The sequence below is a fragment of the Hemitrygon akajei genome, chromosome 5, assembly GCF_048418815.1.
Source record: "Hemitrygon akajei chromosome 5, sHemAka1.3, whole genome shotgun sequence".
Lineage (NCBI taxonomy): Eukaryota > Metazoa > Chordata > Chondrichthyes > Myliobatiformes > Dasyatidae > Hemitrygon > Hemitrygon akajei.
In genome coordinates, this window is record NC_133128.1 from 103074188 (window position 1) to 103092053 (window position 17866).

General features: G+C 41.4%; 1 protein-coding gene across 3 annotated transcripts in view; it reads right to left on the reverse strand.

The window, feature by feature from the left end:
* Positions 1-5732: 5732 nt before the first annotated feature.
* The window catches only part of LOC140728033 (phosphorylase b kinase regulatory subunit alpha, liver isoform-like), a 153280-nt gene continuing 141146 nt past the window's right edge, over positions 5733-17866 (reverse strand). For all 3 annotated transcript variants that reach the window (XM_073046147.1, XM_073046148.1, XM_073046146.1), the window contains exon 32: positions 5733-16219. In XM_073046147.1, the coding sequence (XP_072902248.1) occupies positions 16046-16219 (174 nt within the window). In that variant the 3' untranslated portion in view covers positions 5733-16045. The remainder of the gene's footprint in view (positions 16220-17866) is intronic.

Sequence of the window (17866 nt, forward strand, 5' to 3'; positions counted from 1 at the left end):
ATTAAATCACGCAGTGGCATGAAGTCAACATGGCAAATCCAGCCACAAACTGCCCCCCCTCACAGGGAGGGGTCCTCCTTTTATACCCTGTAAAAAAAACCTGTCACATGATCTCTACTGGCGGGAAAATGACATCACTCCACCATCACAAGACCATTACCTCAAGTCCAGTATAGCTTCAACCCCAGTCACGTGACAAGGGTATCACTGTCACGTGTCACGGGTATGTAACAATATCAACTGCATCTGTCAGTCAATGGGCATGGTCTGTTTCCAGCATTAGGAAATCAAAGACTAGAGGACAGGGTGAGAAGGGTAAGAGTTAATTGAGATCTGAGGGGCTTGTCTTCACACAGTGGGTGGTTGGTACCTGAAGTGAGCTGCCAGAGGAAGTGGCTGAGACAGGCACAGTGACTTTTAAAGCATATTTAGACAGGTATAGTGAAAAGAAGTATTTAGAACTCTGGCAAGTGAGACTAGCTTCGATAGACAACTTGGTTGGCATGGGTGTGGTTTGCAGAAGGGCCTGGCTTCATACTACATTACTCTGATTGTGATAAGCCTTCCGTTCTGTATATTCGTCTTCAAACAGAGAAGTAAGAAGTCTGATGTCTGTTGTAAGATGGTTTCTTTGATCTGGGCTAGTGGGAAATCAGTGCTGTAGTGAGCCCTGCTACTGGCAGGCTGGGAGAGACTGGTGGTTTGTAGTGCCTTCCCAATTACTTCAGATCCAAGGGTACCGGTACAGTACTTTGTTCCCTGAAAGTGGCAACACCGATGGGTAGGATGGTGGAGAAGGCGTTTGACAATTTGGCATGCTTATTTGTATCATTTGGGAACCAAGTACAGGAGATGGGATGTTATAGCTATACAAGGCATAGGTAAGACCACGCTTGAAACTTGGTGTCCAGTTCTGGTCACCCAGCTGTATGAACGAGTCTATTAAGCTGAAGAGGGTGCAGAAAAGATTGATGGCAATGTTATCAGGAGAGGCTGGATAGGTTGGAGTTGCTTTTCTTGGAGTGGAGGAGGCGGAGGAGTGATTTTCTATTGGTTTATAAACCAAAATCATCAGGCCATAGACAAGGTGGATGTTTTTCCCGGGTAAAGCTACAGCTAGAGGGCATGGGTTCAATGTGTGAGAGGACAGATCTTGTAGGAGGTCCTCATTAGGGGATCGGAGATAGAGAGGGTCAGTAGCTATAAATTCTTTGATGATAACGTATCACAGGTTCTATCCGAGGATCAGCATTTAAAAGAAGGCACAACAGCCTCTCGACTTTCTTAGAAGTTTGAGTAGATTTGGCATGTCACCAAAAACTTTGACAAACTTCTATAGATGCACAGTGGAGAGCATCCTAACTGGGTAGATCTCAGCCTGGTATGGAGACACCAGTGCCCAGGAATAAACAAGACCACAGAAGGTGGTGAATATAGCCCAGTCCATCACAGGCAAAGCCCTTCCCACATCTACAGAGACAGACAACCAGTGCGCAAAAGAAGACAAATTGTGCAAATAAAAAATACTGAGAATACGATTTGTAAAAAAAAAGAAAGTGAGTCTCGGTTGTAGAATCATTTTGGAGTTGTATTCAGTGAAGTTATCCATACTAGATCAGGAGCCTGAGGTTTCAGTGTTATTCACACCAAAGGCAGCATCCATCATCAAAGACACTCCCCACCCCTCCCCCACCATCCAGGCAATGGGCTATTTTCACTAATACCATTGGGTAGGAGGTACAGACCACCACGTTCCTACCCTACAACCCTATTACCCTACAACCATCAGGCTTCTGATCCAGTGTGGATAACTTTCCTGAATACAACCCCAAACTGATTCCACCACCTACAGATTCACTTTCAATAATTTCTGTACAAATCGTGTTCTCAGTATTTTTATTTGCAGTTTGCCTTCTTTTGTTGTCAGTCTTTGTTTATGTATGTCTTTTGGTATATTCTATTGTATTTCTTTATTTTTCCCATAAATGCCTGCAAGAAAATGAATCTCAAGGTACTCTATGGTAACATAAGTATTCTGGTAATAAATTCACTTTCAGCTTTGAATATAAGGAGCAAGTTTTTCCACACAGTGTGATGGGTATTTGGAATGAGCTGCCAGAGGAAGAGGTAGAGGAGGATACAATTACAATATTTAAAAGAAGTGTCTTTCGGATACATGGACACGGAAGATTTAGAGGGATATGGGCCCAATGTTAGAAAATGGGACTAGCTGAAGAAAGCACCTTGGTCACAGGGACAAATTAGGGTGAAGGGCTTATCTTTGTGCTGTTTACCTCAGTACTTCTATTGTGTGTGTACACTGCGGAAAGAGACAGCAGTGACCCTTGGGGTTAAACTGATTTCTCTTGCAGGCAAAGTAACTATTATAGAATGAAGATCGTGGGGTTTTAACTCCATGGGAAGCCAGCCTGACCAATGGTCCTTGCTGTCATCAAACAGGGATCAATCATGGAAAGACTGCAGCCCAGACTCAGGTGGGTTGGGAAGAGAGAGCGTTGTTTGTGGAGGAAGCTGAAATGATGGGCACAGTATGTCTAAAGGGTTCTGGAGTCATTGTGAGGGATCAGAGATTGAGGGAGGTTGGGGGAGAGGGGATTGAAGATCAGGGAGAGAGGAAGGCACACTGAGAGGGGATGGTAGACATTGCAGACATTATTTACGTCCAGTTCACACTCTTGGCACTCTGCTCCCAGAAGCAGATCCACTGCTTTTGTCTTCACCCACCCCTGGAAACGCTGCCACTTTAAAAGATCGGCCTGTCTCCTGGCAACATCTAACACCAAGCTACCCATTTATGAAATTTTAAATTACCCTTGCTTCACTTTCCTCTCTTTTGCTCCTCTTACTCCACACTGGCTTCACACAAGATAGGCAGGTTACAGCAGATCACTTGAACACAGAACAATTGCAGGGAGGTCTTGGGCTGGAAACCCCTGTCAAAACACCACTGGAAGTTGTCCTCTAACCAACATACCATAGGCAACAGCTGCCTATTAGCTATTAATTAAAAAAATAATTCTGACTTGTTTACTGCTATATTTTTATTTCTGAGTCGGGTACTGTATAGCGAAGTACAAAAAGATACTTACCAAGATTACAAATTCAAATTCATTGCCAAGCATGAACATACTGTTATTAAAGAAAAAGCTTTTAGGAAATCTACTTAAAGTTCAACATAGTAACACTCGAAAAACTGCAAAAGGCTCCTTTGTAAAACACATCCCTCTGTCCAAACATCACTCTGGTGCTGTTATAAATATCGTTCGGACTTTGCAGCACCTCCCTACAAACCAACCTGTGATCAGCAAATATGCAACTCAACATAACACCACAGTATTTGGAATGGAAGGACTGATTCTAGTAGCAATCTGTTCGACCAAAGGTCATCAGAAGATCAGGTAAAGATTCAACCAGGGTTAGTCATCAATTTTGCACATCTGCATTTGCCGTAATTGACAAGAACAACACACAAAAAACTTCCATCCCATCAATGTAGATCCAATCCTCTAGTCTTCCTAGGACCAGAGGACCCCTCCCCCAGAATCTGAATAGTATCACCTTTATCTGCAAACTCTACATCTCTGAAACAACCGGAAAAATCATTACACCGATCAAATTTTGTAACAAACCGATTACTTCCATCTTTATCACCAACACCAACTTTTTCCCCCAGTCCTGCCGACTGTATGTTTTTCCATACGCTATGTGGCCTGCTGAGTTCTTTCAGGAACAGGTGGTTCGTCCCACAATGTCTGTGCTGAGCATGGACTAGAAGGGCCGAGATGGCCTGTTTCCGTGCTGTAATTGTTATATGGTTATTATTCCAAACTAAATTATTGTCTCTGCCATGTTCCTCTATTCTCTATATATTAATGTACCTATTTAAAAGTCTCCAAACACCATTATTGTATCTGCTTCTACCACCACCCTTGGCAGCACATTCCATATGCCCAGTTCTCCCTGTGTCCATGTGTCCCGCATGCCCAGTTCTCTCTGTATCCACACATTTCCTTCAATCTATACCACCTGACCCCCAAGAGATGTTGGAGTCGATTATTAAGGTTGAGGTCTCAGGGTACTTGGAGGCGCATGATAAATTAGGCTGAAGTCAGCATGGTTTCCTTAAGGGAAATTCTTGCCTGACAAATCTGTTAGAATTCTTTGAAGAAATAACAAACAAGATAGTCAAAGGAGAATTGGTGAATGTTGTGTACTTGGATTTTCAGTAAGCCATGGTATTACAAGAAAGAATCTAGCCTGGATAAAGCAGCCTGATTGGCAGGAGGCAAAGGGTGAGATTAAAGGGAGCCATTTCTAGTTGGCTGAGGTGACTAGTGGGGTTCCAGAGGTGTGTTGCGACCTCTTCTTTTTACATCATAAGTCAATGGAATAATGGAATTGATGGCTTTATGGCCAGTTTTGCGGACAATATAAAAGGTGGAGGGTTGTTTTGAGGAAGAAGAGAGGTTACAAAAGGACTTAGATTATAAGAATGAGCAAAGAGGTGGCAGGTGGAATACAGTGTTGGGAAGTGTATGGTCAGACACTTTGGTAGGAGGAATAAAAGGTAGACTATTTTCTAAAAGGAAAGAGAATTTTAAAAAATCTGAGGTGCAAAGGGGCTTGGAAGTCCTCTTGCAGGATTCCCTAATGGTTAATTTGCAGGTTGACGCTGTGGTGAGGATGCCAATGCAATGTTAGTATTCATTTCAAGAGGACTGGAATATAAAAGCAAGGATGTAATGTTGAGGCTTTATAAAGCATTGGTGAAACCTTCGAATTTTGTGAGCAGTTGGGAGCATTGTATGAAGACCAAGTCATTGGGTATATTTAAGGCAGAGGTTGATAGGTTCTTGATTGGTCAAGGCATGAAGCGATACGGGGAGAGGGCAGGATTATTCAATTTTTCTCCCCTGGGGAAAAAGATTTGGGCTGAATTTCTTATTTATGCCCTTTCATAATTTTATAAACTTTAAACAGATCTCCCGTCTGCCTTTGACACTCGAGAGAAAACAGTCCAGGTTAGTGCAATCTCTCCTTGTAACTCCTACCTGTAGGTAGGTCAGTATCCTGGTAAACAGCCTTCATATTCTCTCCAAAGCCCCCACACCCTGCCTGCCATGGGGCAACATGTGACATTTCATTTGTGGTCTGGATAAAGTTTCAACGTGACTTCCTGACCATGGCCCTGATGACAAAGGCAAGCAGCTCCCTTACTACTATTTCTGCTTGCGTTACTACTCTGTAAGGTCCTGCCACTTACTCTATACTTGGGTTTTTGACCTTCCAAGGTGCAATAACTTACATTTGCCTCAATTAAATTCCATCTGCCATGTCACATTTAACTGATCTGTTTGCATTCTTAAAGCAACATGAATGAAACTGCACATTTAATATGAGTGATATTGTTGTTGCCTCAAGGATTTTGTTAACGAAAGATTTTCTTTTATTTGGACGTAGGCTTTTGGGGTTACTTTCTGAGTTCCTATCGGTTAAAACTGAAAACTACAAGCCCTAGTGATATATAGAGGGAACATTTAAGTAGATTTTGAAGAATGTGTTTCACACTATTAATCTTTTAACTGTAACGCTTTCGCGGTATGTCTAGGGGAAGATTCGTCCACCCGCCAAACCGTGCCTCCCGTGTATGTGGATGCTGTGAAATGCACATTAATACAAACTCGCACACACAATATCAAGCGCACACCATGTATGTTTACAGAATACACTTTATAAATCTTACTAGAACTAGATGATTATTAACGATAAAATATAGATGAAAGAAAAGAAAATAAAGAAAAAGGCGCCAGAACTTATCAGGGTTCAGTCAATTAGTGAACATCGTTGGAGCTCAACCATCGAGTCTTCCATTAACTCTTCGATCTTCTCCAACCTCCACAACCCGCGCACCTGGGACCACCCTCAGTGATCGACCAGCAGCACCTCTAGCACCCGTCTGCCTTCCTTCCCGACTCCCCAAAAGTCCACACAATAACAGCTCACAGACCCACACGAGAGAATAACATCTATCCGAATTGGTTAATAAATTAATACAATTCCTGTTATCAGTAACTATAACCCAAACAAGCTGCGAGAGTGCTCTGCAAGAAGCACTCTCTCACCAGTTAGCATAACAAAGCAGCATTTTTACTTTTAACAAACAAAGTTAACATTTACTTTTAACATTTTGATTAACATTTACAGTACATAACCATTCTGGCTTCAAAATACAATTCTTCTTTGAAAGATATTTTCATAAAACCTGCAGCTTTTGAAGACAACGTTGCTGCTCGACAGAGCAAGAGCTGAACATATTCAACACTTCATCTCAAAAATAATGAGCCTCAAAGGTCTTTAAGGAAGGGTAGAAATTGCCTGAAGCTTTTTTTTTAAGCAAGTTTCAGCAAATCATGCAAAAATGGAATTTTGAGAACCCTACAATCCCAACACAGGGATTACATTGTTCTCCTCTCCTTTGATTCTGAAATATGTTATGAATGCACTTCTGTTTCAGAGGAATCTAGACGAGGAGGATTGACAGTTCCTACAAATAATTACTGATTCCAGCAGAACCTTTTAAAAGGTCTGAGTTTTTGAAGTCAAAGTATTTCTTTGATGTCATAAACTGCAATTGAGATGGAAATTGTGAGAATATACTATCAGCTCCCTGTTGTTGAAGAACAGGTTTAAGTCAAAAAGTCAGCTTCAGCATAGAGAGAAGCTCTTGGCCCACCATACCCATGTCAACTACCAAGCATTCATCTATACTAATAGTACGAGAGGTGCCTCAGCAGCTGAAAGGAAGGATCTTAGCTCAGAAAATTGAGATGAAGTTTAGAAATAGCAAGAGGCAGAAGATGCTGAGAGCTGTTTGCAGGTAATGCAGGGCACAACATAAATCTGGAAATTAGAGGAGTGTGTAACAAGGAATATCTGGTAATTGTAACTTGTGTAAAGGCTGCAGATATGGAGTGTGTATGAGATGGTTTTCTAGAGTGGTGAGGAACAATCTACTTTAGATCTAGTGAAGGTTCTGAGGACAATGCAGAGAGGTGTCGAAGGGATGTCAAAGTGAATGGGTGAGAGCATAGTGGTTGGAATATATAAGGTTCATCCATCTTGTAGAAAAATGCAGCATGTTTTTGAAATGGAGGGGAATTTCAAGGTATTGGGACAGATGAAGCTGGGAATGCTGTATACCAAAAAATGGTCTTTATCATTCGTAATATGCATTTTAAAAGCTTGCTGTTGCTTGTATTATTGTAACAAATGGTTTCTGTAAATACAGTAATTTTATTAAATTCCCATTAACATTGGTCTCTTTTTTAGAAAAGATATTAATGTATGTGCTGCAGCAGCACACAGAATGCTGGGCGAACTCAGCAGGCCAGACAGTATCTATGGAAAAGAGTTACAGTCAACATTCTGGGCTCAGACTTGATGTTACAGGCCGAGACCCGTTACTATGGGCCAAGACCATGAAGGTTTTAGCCTAGCCCCTTCATCGGGCTGGAAATGGGAAGGTGTCAGAATATGAAAATGGTGGGAGGGGAAGGAACACTAGATATAAAGTGACAGGTGAAACCAGGTGGGTGGGGGATAAAGTAAGAAGCTGGAGTGGTAGGTGGAAAAAGTAAAGGGCTGGAGAGAAAGGAATCTATTAGCAGGGTAGAGTAAACCGTTTGAAAAAGGATAGGAGGAGGGGCTCAAAGGGGAGGTGACTGATAAGTGAGGTAAGAGGGCAGAGTGAGGAATTGAATAAGGAAGGAGGAAAGGGAAAGATTACCACATTGGAGAAACTAATGTTCATGCCATCAGGTTGGAGGCTACCCAGATGGAATATGAGGTGTTGCTCCTCCAACCTGAGATTGGCCATGGCAGAAAAGGAGGACATTTGCCATTTGCCATTTGCCTCCATCTGCCATTTCTCAGCCCAGTTTTGCATCCTATCAATGTCCAGTTGTAACTTCTGATAGCCCTCCACACTATCCACAACACCTCCAACCTTTGTGTCATCAGCAAACTTACTAACGCATCCCTCCACTTCCTCATCCAGGTCATTTATAAAAATCACGAAGAGCAGAGGTCCCAGAACAGATCCCTGAGGCACACCACTGGCCACCAACCTCCATGCAGAATATGACCCGTCTACAACCACTCTTTGCCTTTTGTGGGCAAGCCAGTTCTGGGTCCACAAAGCAATGTCCCCTTGGATCCCATGTCTCCTTACTTTCTCAATAAGCCTTGCATGGGGTACCTTGTCAAATGCCTTGCTGAAATCCATATACACTACATCTACTGCTCTACCTTCATCAATGTGCTTAGTCACATCCTCTCCTGTCCTCATTGATGATGCAAAGATCATTGCCAGAGGCTCAGCAATCTCCTCCCTCCCTTACACAGTAGCCTGGTGTACATCCCATCTGGTCCCGGTGACTTATCCAACTTGATGCTTTCCAAAACCTCCAGCACATCCTTTTTCTTAATATCTACATTCTCAAGCTTTTCAGTCCCAGTGCAAGTCATTGCTACAATTGCTAAAATCATTTTTCGTAGTGAATACTGAAGCAAAGTATTCATTAAGTACCTTAGCTATTTCCATGGGCAGCATCAATGGTGGTGGAAGGGAAACTTCATTCCTTAAAGGAGGAGGACATCTCAGATGCCTGGAAGGGAAAGCTTCATCCTGAGAACAGAACTGAGAAAAGGGAATAGCATTTTTACTAGGGACAGGTTGGGAAGAAGTATAATCAAGAGAGGCGTGGAAATCGGTAGGTTTATAAAAGATATCAGTTTGTCTCCAGAGATGGAGAGAGAGTGATCAAGAAAGTAGAGAGGGGTGTCAGAAATGGACCAAGTGAATTTAAGGACAGGGTGGATCCTTTAACAAGACTACACACAATGCTGCAAACGTGACTTCTTCAAAATCTTAAATAACTTCCCAACTCCAGTATCCATTTCCCTGACCGATGAAGGCCAGCATGCCATTGCCTTCTTCACAACCCTATCTACCTCTGTTGCTGCTTTCTGTGAACTTGCATTTCTAGGTTCCATAGTTCCACAACACTTCCCAGGATAGTACTATTCACCTTATAAATCCTACCCTGGTTTGATCCCCCAAAGTGCAATAGTTCACAGTTGTCTGGATTGAAATCTGAATAGCTGTTAAAAATCCCCCAGTAATTTTCATAAACTTCCACACAACATCTATTCAATGTTAACAAAACATTAACTGTTGTTCCTTTACCTTCCTGGCTGTTGTAGATAAGTAGTTTATTATTATTGTATGTACCAAGACAGATACTGTGAAAATCATTGTTTTGTACGCCTTCCAGGCTGAAAATCGTCATTTTGCATGCCATCCACACTGCATTTCAGACATTGATGTATGAATATGGTGTTCGATACAGAAAATGTGCTGTGCTGGGAGACAAATGAAGCACAGGGGCCACAACGAGGTAGATTGAGAGATCAAGAGTTATCCTTATTGTACAAGAGCTCTGACGAAGGGTCTGATAACAGTGGGATAGAAGCTGTCCCCGAGTCTCGTTGTATGTGCTCTCAGACTTTTGTATCTTCTGCCTGATAGGAGAGGTGAGAAGAGACAGTTTTTGGGGTGGGAGGTGTTATGTTGGTCGCTTTCTCTAGGAAGTGTCAACAGAAAGGAGGCTGGTTTGCATGATGGACAGTTGGTATAATTTTTTTTGGTCTTGGGCAGAGCTGTTGCCACACTAAGCTGTGATAGGATGCTTTTATTGTGCTGCTGTAAAAATTGATGAGGTTGGGGTAAAAGTGCATTTCAATCTTGTCTCTGCAGATATTGACGGGTGTGCCAGGGTGTGTATGGCAGTCAGGCACGGTGTGAGTGGAGGTGCTTAAATATCTAGGGTTTTTGTCCCCGTGACTACACACTGAGTGACAGCGGGTTTCAATGTGAAGGTGAGGATAGTCTCATTTTACAATTATATCTCTTGTCATTGGATCCAGATAAAGGAGAGTTTGCATACAAATCCCACTACCACATCCATGGGATATGGGGTAAATGGGACTAGCTCAGTTGGATAACTTGCTCTGCATGTGTGAATTGAGTCAAATGCCTGTTTCTGTGCCAAGAAGTTCTATGACTTTACCAAAATAGTTCCAGTGAATTCTCCCTTCAGTGCACAATGCTGAAGTCTATTCTGCTGGTCTTGCATCATCTGAGTTGTGTTGGCTCGAACTTTTCCAAGTGTCCCAATACTTACAGCAGTGGGATTTCCAAACATGAGGATGGTAGGGAAGTTACTGAAAAAAAATTCTGAGGAGACAGGATAAATCTACCCTTGGAAAGACAGGGATCGATCAGGGAAATCTGTTGATTTGTTGGTTGCAGGCTCCATTTGACTAATTACATACTTTTTCAAAACAAATTAGAGTCATAGAAAAGTACAACACAGAAACAGGCCCTTTGGCTCATCTAGTCCAGTCCAAGCCAAACCATTTAAACTGCCTCATCCCATTAGCCTGTACCCAGACCATAGCCTACCAACCATGTACCTATCCAGATTTCTCTTAAATGTTGAAATCAAGCTTGCATGCACCACTTGTGTTGGCAGCTCATTCCACACTCTTATGACCCTCTGAGTGAAGAAGTTACACCTTTCACCCTTAACCCACAACGTCTAGTAGTCCTACCCAACCTCCAGTGGAAAACCCTACTTGTATTTACTCTATCTATACCCCTTATGATTTGATAGATGTATACAAAATGTCCCCTCAATCTTCCATGTTCCAAAGAAAAAAGTCCTAGTCTATTCAGTCTTTCCTTATAACTCAGGTCCTCCAGTCCCAACAACATCCTTGTAAATTTTTTCTGAACTCTTTCAACCTTATTTACATCTTTCCTGTAGATGGGGAAACAAAACTGCACACAATACTCCAAATTATGCCTCACCAACATCTTATACAACTTCAACATTACATCCCGTCTCCTGTATTCAATACATTGATTTGTGAAGGCCAATGTGCCACAAGTTTTGTTTATGACCCTATTTACCTGTGTCACCACTTTCAATGAATTATGAACCTGTATTCCCAGATCCCTTTGTTCTACCACACTCCTCTGTGACCTGTCATTCACTGTGTAAGACCTACCCTGGTTGGTCCCACCGAAGTGCAACACCTCAGGGTTCTTTGCATTAAATTTTTCAGCTCAGTTTTCCATCTCGTCCAGGTCCCATTGCAAGATCCGATAGTCTTTCTCATTGTACACCACACACCCAATCTTGGCGTCAGCTGATCCACATTATCATCCAGATCATTGATATAGGTGACAAACAACAATGGACCCAACATCAGTCCCTGCAGAATTCCACTAGTCACAACCCTCCAGTTACAGAGACAACAATCTACTACCACTCTTCTGGCTTTTCCCACAAAGCCTATTTACGACCTCATCCTTAATGCTGAGTGACTGAACTTTCTTGATCAACCTCCCATGTGGGAACTTGTCAAAAGCCTCTGTCCCCAATTCTTCTAAACAACATCCATTGTCTTGCCTTCATCAACTTCCCTCAAAAATCTCTAAAGGATTAGTTAGACATGGCCTACCACATCCAAAGCTATGCTTGACTATCCATAATCAGTCCCTATCTATCCAAATATTTGCATATCTGTTCCCTTAGAATACCATCCAATAAATTTGGCAAGGTTGGTGATGCAGTTCCCCATTGATTTCAGTAGGGTCTTTTATAGGGTCCCACATGGAAAACTAGTCCTCATGACAGCCACTGGGATCCAAGGCAAATTGGATCTAAAGTTAGCTTGGTAATAGGAGGTTGGTGAGGATTGTGTTGGTGATTGATAACCTATGAACAACGGTGTTCACAGGGATCATTGCTGGGATTCTTACTGTTTGTTTTGTTTTATACTTATTAACCTTTAATAATTTAGATGAGAATGTAGGAGTTTGTGACTGATAGGAATATTGGTGGTGGTGTTGATAGTGAGGAGGGCAAGTTTCAGTTTACAGAATGCGACTGAGCCCTGGTACATTGGATTAAACAATAATAGATTGATTTTATTCCTGGTAAGTGCAGGGCAATGCATTTCAGGAGGAAGTAAGTCCTGGACCATGAACCTGTTCCTGAGGTTGAATAGTTTAATGTCAAATACATATGTTTGCATTGCAGACATCAATGAATGCAACTATAAAAATGGCGGCTACACCCAGCTCTGCATCAATACCAGTGGAGGGTACTGATGTGCTTGTGAAGAAGGTTATATCCTCAGTCCTTACAATAAGTGATTAGGGTTCCAGAAGCAATCCTAGACAATTACTTCAATTACTTATATACAGAGTAGTCGAGGCTTAAACTGTAAAGTGTTCTCAATGTCATTAATATCAGTCTTTATTAATATTTGGTATTTTAGGATAGTGATTTTATTGAACTTGTTACAGAATCAGAATTGTCGGTCAAGTTGTTCACTTGTGAACCTCAAACCTCTGAAGCTTTAGAGAAAATCCTAGATTGTTGAATTTCTCCTTACAGCTAAAACCAGATGGATCTGTTCTGCATGATCTCCTAAGATCTAATCCCTCCTTTCATGAGGCTCCCAGAACTGAACAGAGTATTTCTGATGCTGCCTAACAGATTTATTCAGTTGCAACATGCCTTCCCGACATTCAGACATAATTTCCCAACCAATGAAGGCAAACATGCAGAATGCCTTTTTAACCACGATCTACTCATGCTGTCACTTTTAGGGAGCTATGGATTGCATTCCAGGATCCCTCTGTACATCAATACATTTAATGGTTCTATTTACTGAAAACTTTCTTCTTACATCAGCCTTTCCAAAGTGCTGCACTTCACACTTGTCTGCATTACACTCCACCTGACATTTCTCTGTCCAAATTTCCAACTGGTCTATATTGTGTCTATTCTCTGACAAACACCCTCAGTATCCAGAAATTCTAACTATTTCACTTCCTTGGCAAACTTACTAACCAGACCACCACCACTTTCAATCAAGTTGTTTATATTATAAACAGCAAAGGTCCCAACACTGATCCTTGTGGAACACCAATGGACACAGAGATCTGGTTTGAAGAACATTCCTCCACCACGACATAGAAACATAGAAAATAGGTGCAGGAGTAGGCCATTCGGCCCTTTGAGCCTGCACTACCATTCAGTATGATCATGGCTGATCATCCAACTCAGAACCCTGTAGCTGCTTTCTCTCTATACCCCCTGATCCCTTTAGCCACAAGGGCCATATCTAACTTCCTCTTAAATATAGCCAATGAATCGGCCTCAACTGTTTCCTGTGGTAGAGAATTCCACAGATTCACCACCCTGTGTGAAGAAGTTTTTCCTCATCTCGGTCCTAAAGGGCTTCCCCTTTATCCTTAAACTGTGACCCCTCGTTCTGGGCTTCCCCAACATCGGAAACAATCTTCCTGCATCTAGCCTGTCCAATCCCTTTAGAATTTTATACGTTTCAATAAGATCCCCCCTCAATCTTCTAAATTCCAATGAGTATAAGCCTGGTCGATCCAGTCTTTCTTCATATGAAAGTCCTGCCATCCCAGGAATCAATCTGGTGAACCTTCTCTGTACTCCCTCTATGGCAAGAATGTCTTTCCTCAGATTAGGGGACAAAAACTGCACACAATATTCTAGGTGCGGTCTCACCGAGGCCTTGTACACATTTAGTTCACTCTTGTACTATAGTCTATCTTCGAAGCTTTGAGACCCTTACGCTCAAAGTATATTACACTTTCACAACAGTCCCCCTCAAATAAACAGAATAGAACAATACTATTAAATAACGACCTCTCAGCATTCTAGGATTCCTTTCTTAATATAACGGCAGAGTACAGGTAAATCTGGAAGATTCCTGTCCATACTCTGGGAGAGTAGGATGCCTTTGAACAGAAAGTTCTACAAAAGATTGTGGAGTTGGCCGAGCACATCACAGGTAAAGCCCTCTCAACCATTGAGCACACCTACATGAAATGCTTTCGTAGGAAAGCAACATCCGTCATCAGATATCCCCACCACCCAGGACATGCTCTCTTCTCGCTGCTGCCATTAGGTAGAAGGTACAAGAGGCTCAGGACTCACACCACCAGGTTCAAGAACAGTAACTACCCCTCAACCATCAGGCTCTTGAACAAAAGGGGATAGTTACACCCACTTGCCCATCCATTGAGATGTTCCCACAACCAAGGATCTCACTTCAAGGACACTTTATCTCATGTTCTTGCTATTTATTGCAATTTATTTATATTTGCATTTGCACAGTTTGTTGTCTTCTGCACTCTGGTTGATCTTTCATTGATCCTGTTATAGTCACTATTCTATAGATTTGCTGAGTATGCCCACAGGAAAATGGATCTCAGGGCTGTATGTGGTGACATATGTGTACTTTGATAAAACTTACTTTTATACTTTGAAGTACTATTTCTGAGCATGTTTCAATCCTTATTTGTAGAAGTAATGACAGTCTATCTCCTATGACTAAACCAATATTCAAACCAGCTGACTGTATACCCTCCCCTATTTGGCTTTCCAAAATAAGACCATAAGATATAGGAGCAGAACTAGGCCATCCTGTCCATCAAATCTGCTCCACCATTCCATCATGGCCGATTTATTTTCCATCTCAACCCCATTATCCTGCCTTCTTCCTGTAACCTTTGGCGTACTTACTAATCAAGAAACTTCAAAATCTACTTTAAATATAGTGGTGCTAGAAAGTTTGTGAACCTTGTAGAAATTCCTCTATTTCTGCATAAATATGACCTAAAATGTGATCAGATCTTCACATAAGTCCTAAAACTAGATAAAGAGAACCAAATTAAATAAATAACACAAAAAAACATTATACTTGTGGCAAATGGGCCACTTGTATACCTGTAAAAGCAAATAACATAGAATGATAAAAAGTAAATCACCTGAAATAACATTGCAGCAACATGTTAATATTACATTTTGTTCAGGTTTACATACAACGAATATAAATATAAAATAGTTATATTTTCCATCAAAATCTTTACACAACAAGTACCAGGGCACATTACATTCAGCATATAAGCAGCTTGTATCTTTTCATCACATTCAAACTATTTATTTCATCAGATGCAATGAGACACATTTAGTATTTACACATGATTAGATATCAAGTACCCTTGCATTGATTTTCAGTCTGATGCTGACCCTAATGCACTCCTGTTAATTTAACGTGTTAAGAAGAGTTTTCAGTTAATAGGAAAATACATTCTAAAACTGTGCATGCAGCAAATTCATTAATGCACAGCTTGTCTTTACTCTGATACACAGCTCAATAAAGCTTTAAAAAAAACCTTGTTTTCTTATCAGCATACATGTGCAATACAAAATTCTATCTCAACATGCTCTATTAAGATTCCTAATAAGGAAATGCCCATGTCAATTTGCATTGGAAGTTACCAGTCTCGGTCTGGTTGATGCTTCATTCCACCACTTCTGATTTGCATAATTTCTACACTACAAATACAATCTGCAAGACCATGCGTAATAGGTTTTCGTCACATTCACTAGCCAAAAACTGTAGTTAAGCATTCTGGAAATAATCTTGTATATTAATCGAAAATAGAATTCTGTTCCCTTCTAAATGCTAAAATGTGGATTATCAGATCTCCATATACTTTACTGCAGAAAAGTGAAAATAGAACATTTAGTATGCACAAAACATACTTGGTAACCATTTTTCTCACTATATGCTGTGGCTGTTTTCCAACAAGTCAAACATAAAGGTGACCCTTCAAACCTGCCAGTCTCAACTGAGTAAAATTCTACATGTCAATAGCTACAAATATAGGAGTCATAACTGACTCAAATAAATAACAGTATTAAATAAACAATGCTTCATATTATCCCTTGTATTATTGTATCTCAGTTAACATAACTCTATCAGAAACATGTTCATTTAAAAAGCGGTGGAACTATAAAGCGTTGTCAAGAGGAAGCTCTTCATGTTTCACAGGGTCACAATTCTATTGCAGAAAACAGCCAGTATTTGGCAGGAAGTCTTGTACATAAGAGGCAACTGCTTTGGTCAGGTAGGTCATGGTTCCATAGTTACCACTGGGAGCACTGTCGTAGAACAAATTGCAAACTCTTGTGGTTGCATCAATGTCTAATATGGAATCACTTGCTCCAAGGGATTTCTGGAATGCAAGCAGAAGGGGAATTGATGTTATAAATAGCAACTTGGACACAGTTCCAATTCATGGGCTGCATAATCATATCCTTTCAACACAAACAGATCTGTCCTTCCCATTAACTTCCACCAGGTCCTCCTTCAGTCTCTGACACGAAAGAAAATTCCGAAGTTTGTCCAAACTTTCCTTATACTCACTCTCTCACCTAGGCAGCATTCTGGTAAACCTCTTCTGCACTCTCTCCAAAGACTCCACATCGTTGATGAAATGAGGCTATGAGAAACACACATAATACTCCAAGTGCAGCCTAACCAAACTTTTGCACAGCTGCAATATGATTAGGTTAATTGTTGTGAAACGGCAGTTCGGTGAACTCCAGGAAGCATCTTCTCAGAACTGCTAAAATTCGTTTTCATTCAAAGTATGTGCTAATGTGAAGTTGCCCCCTTACTTTTTCAGTAAGCATGTGATATAACTAATCTGGAATGCCATACTATTGAGAAGTGTGGTGTCACATCTCATCACACTGCTTTACAGTCCATACAGTGCAAAGTCAGCCTCGATTATTCTAAACACCAGTGCAATTTCAATCTTTGCCTTGATCATTCTAAACACTGGTGCTCCATGAGGTTCTGTCTTCAGCCCCCTACTGAACTCCCTAAACTCCCTATACACTCATGACTATGTGGCCAGGTTCTGTAATAACTCTGTGTAAATGGTCATGTAGAGGGACATATCACAAATAACAGTGAGATGGAGTACAGAGAGCTTAGTGGCATGGCATAATGACAACAGTCTTTCCCTCAGTGTCAGTAAAACAGAAGAATTGATCATTATATTTGGGGGGGGGGGGGTGTGAAACTGCTCCTGTCTTCATCAATGGTGCTCAAGTTGAGAGGCTGAGAACTTCAAGTTCCAAAAAGTGAACATCAGCAACTTGTCTTGGTCCAACCACATAGACGCCACAGCAAAAATATTCATCAGTGCCTCTGCTTCCTCAGAAGGTAAATAAATTTGACATGCCTCCATCAACGCTTACCAGTTTTTACTGACGCACCAAAGAAAACATCCTATCGGGATTCATCATGGTAAGGCAAATTCTCTGCCTGCCACTGCAAAAAAATGCTGAGAGTTGTGGACACAGGTCAGCACATCCCAGAAATCAGCCGTAAGGCAAAGCAGCAGAATTAGGCCATTCAGCCCATTGAGTCTACTGATTTATTACCCCCTCAACCCCATTCTTCTGCCTCTCCCTGTAACCTTTGACTCCTTGACTAACCCAGAACCTTTCAATCTTTGCATTAAATACACCTAATGACTTGGCCTACACTGCTGTTTATGGCAATGAATTCCACAGATTCACTATCCTCTGGCTAACGAAATCCTCCTCATCTCTGTTCAGAATGGACATCGCGCTATTCTGAGGCTGTGCCCTCTGGTCCTATATTCCACTACTATAGGAAACATCCTCTCCACATCCACTCTATCTATGCCTTTCAATATTCAGTATGTTTCAATAAGATTCCTCCCCCCACTCATTCTATTAAACTCCAGTGAGTACAGGCCCAGAGCCATCAAACGCTCTTCATATTGGGTCAACAAATTTGTGGATGACACCAAGATTGGTGGTGCTGTGGACAGGGAGGAAAACTA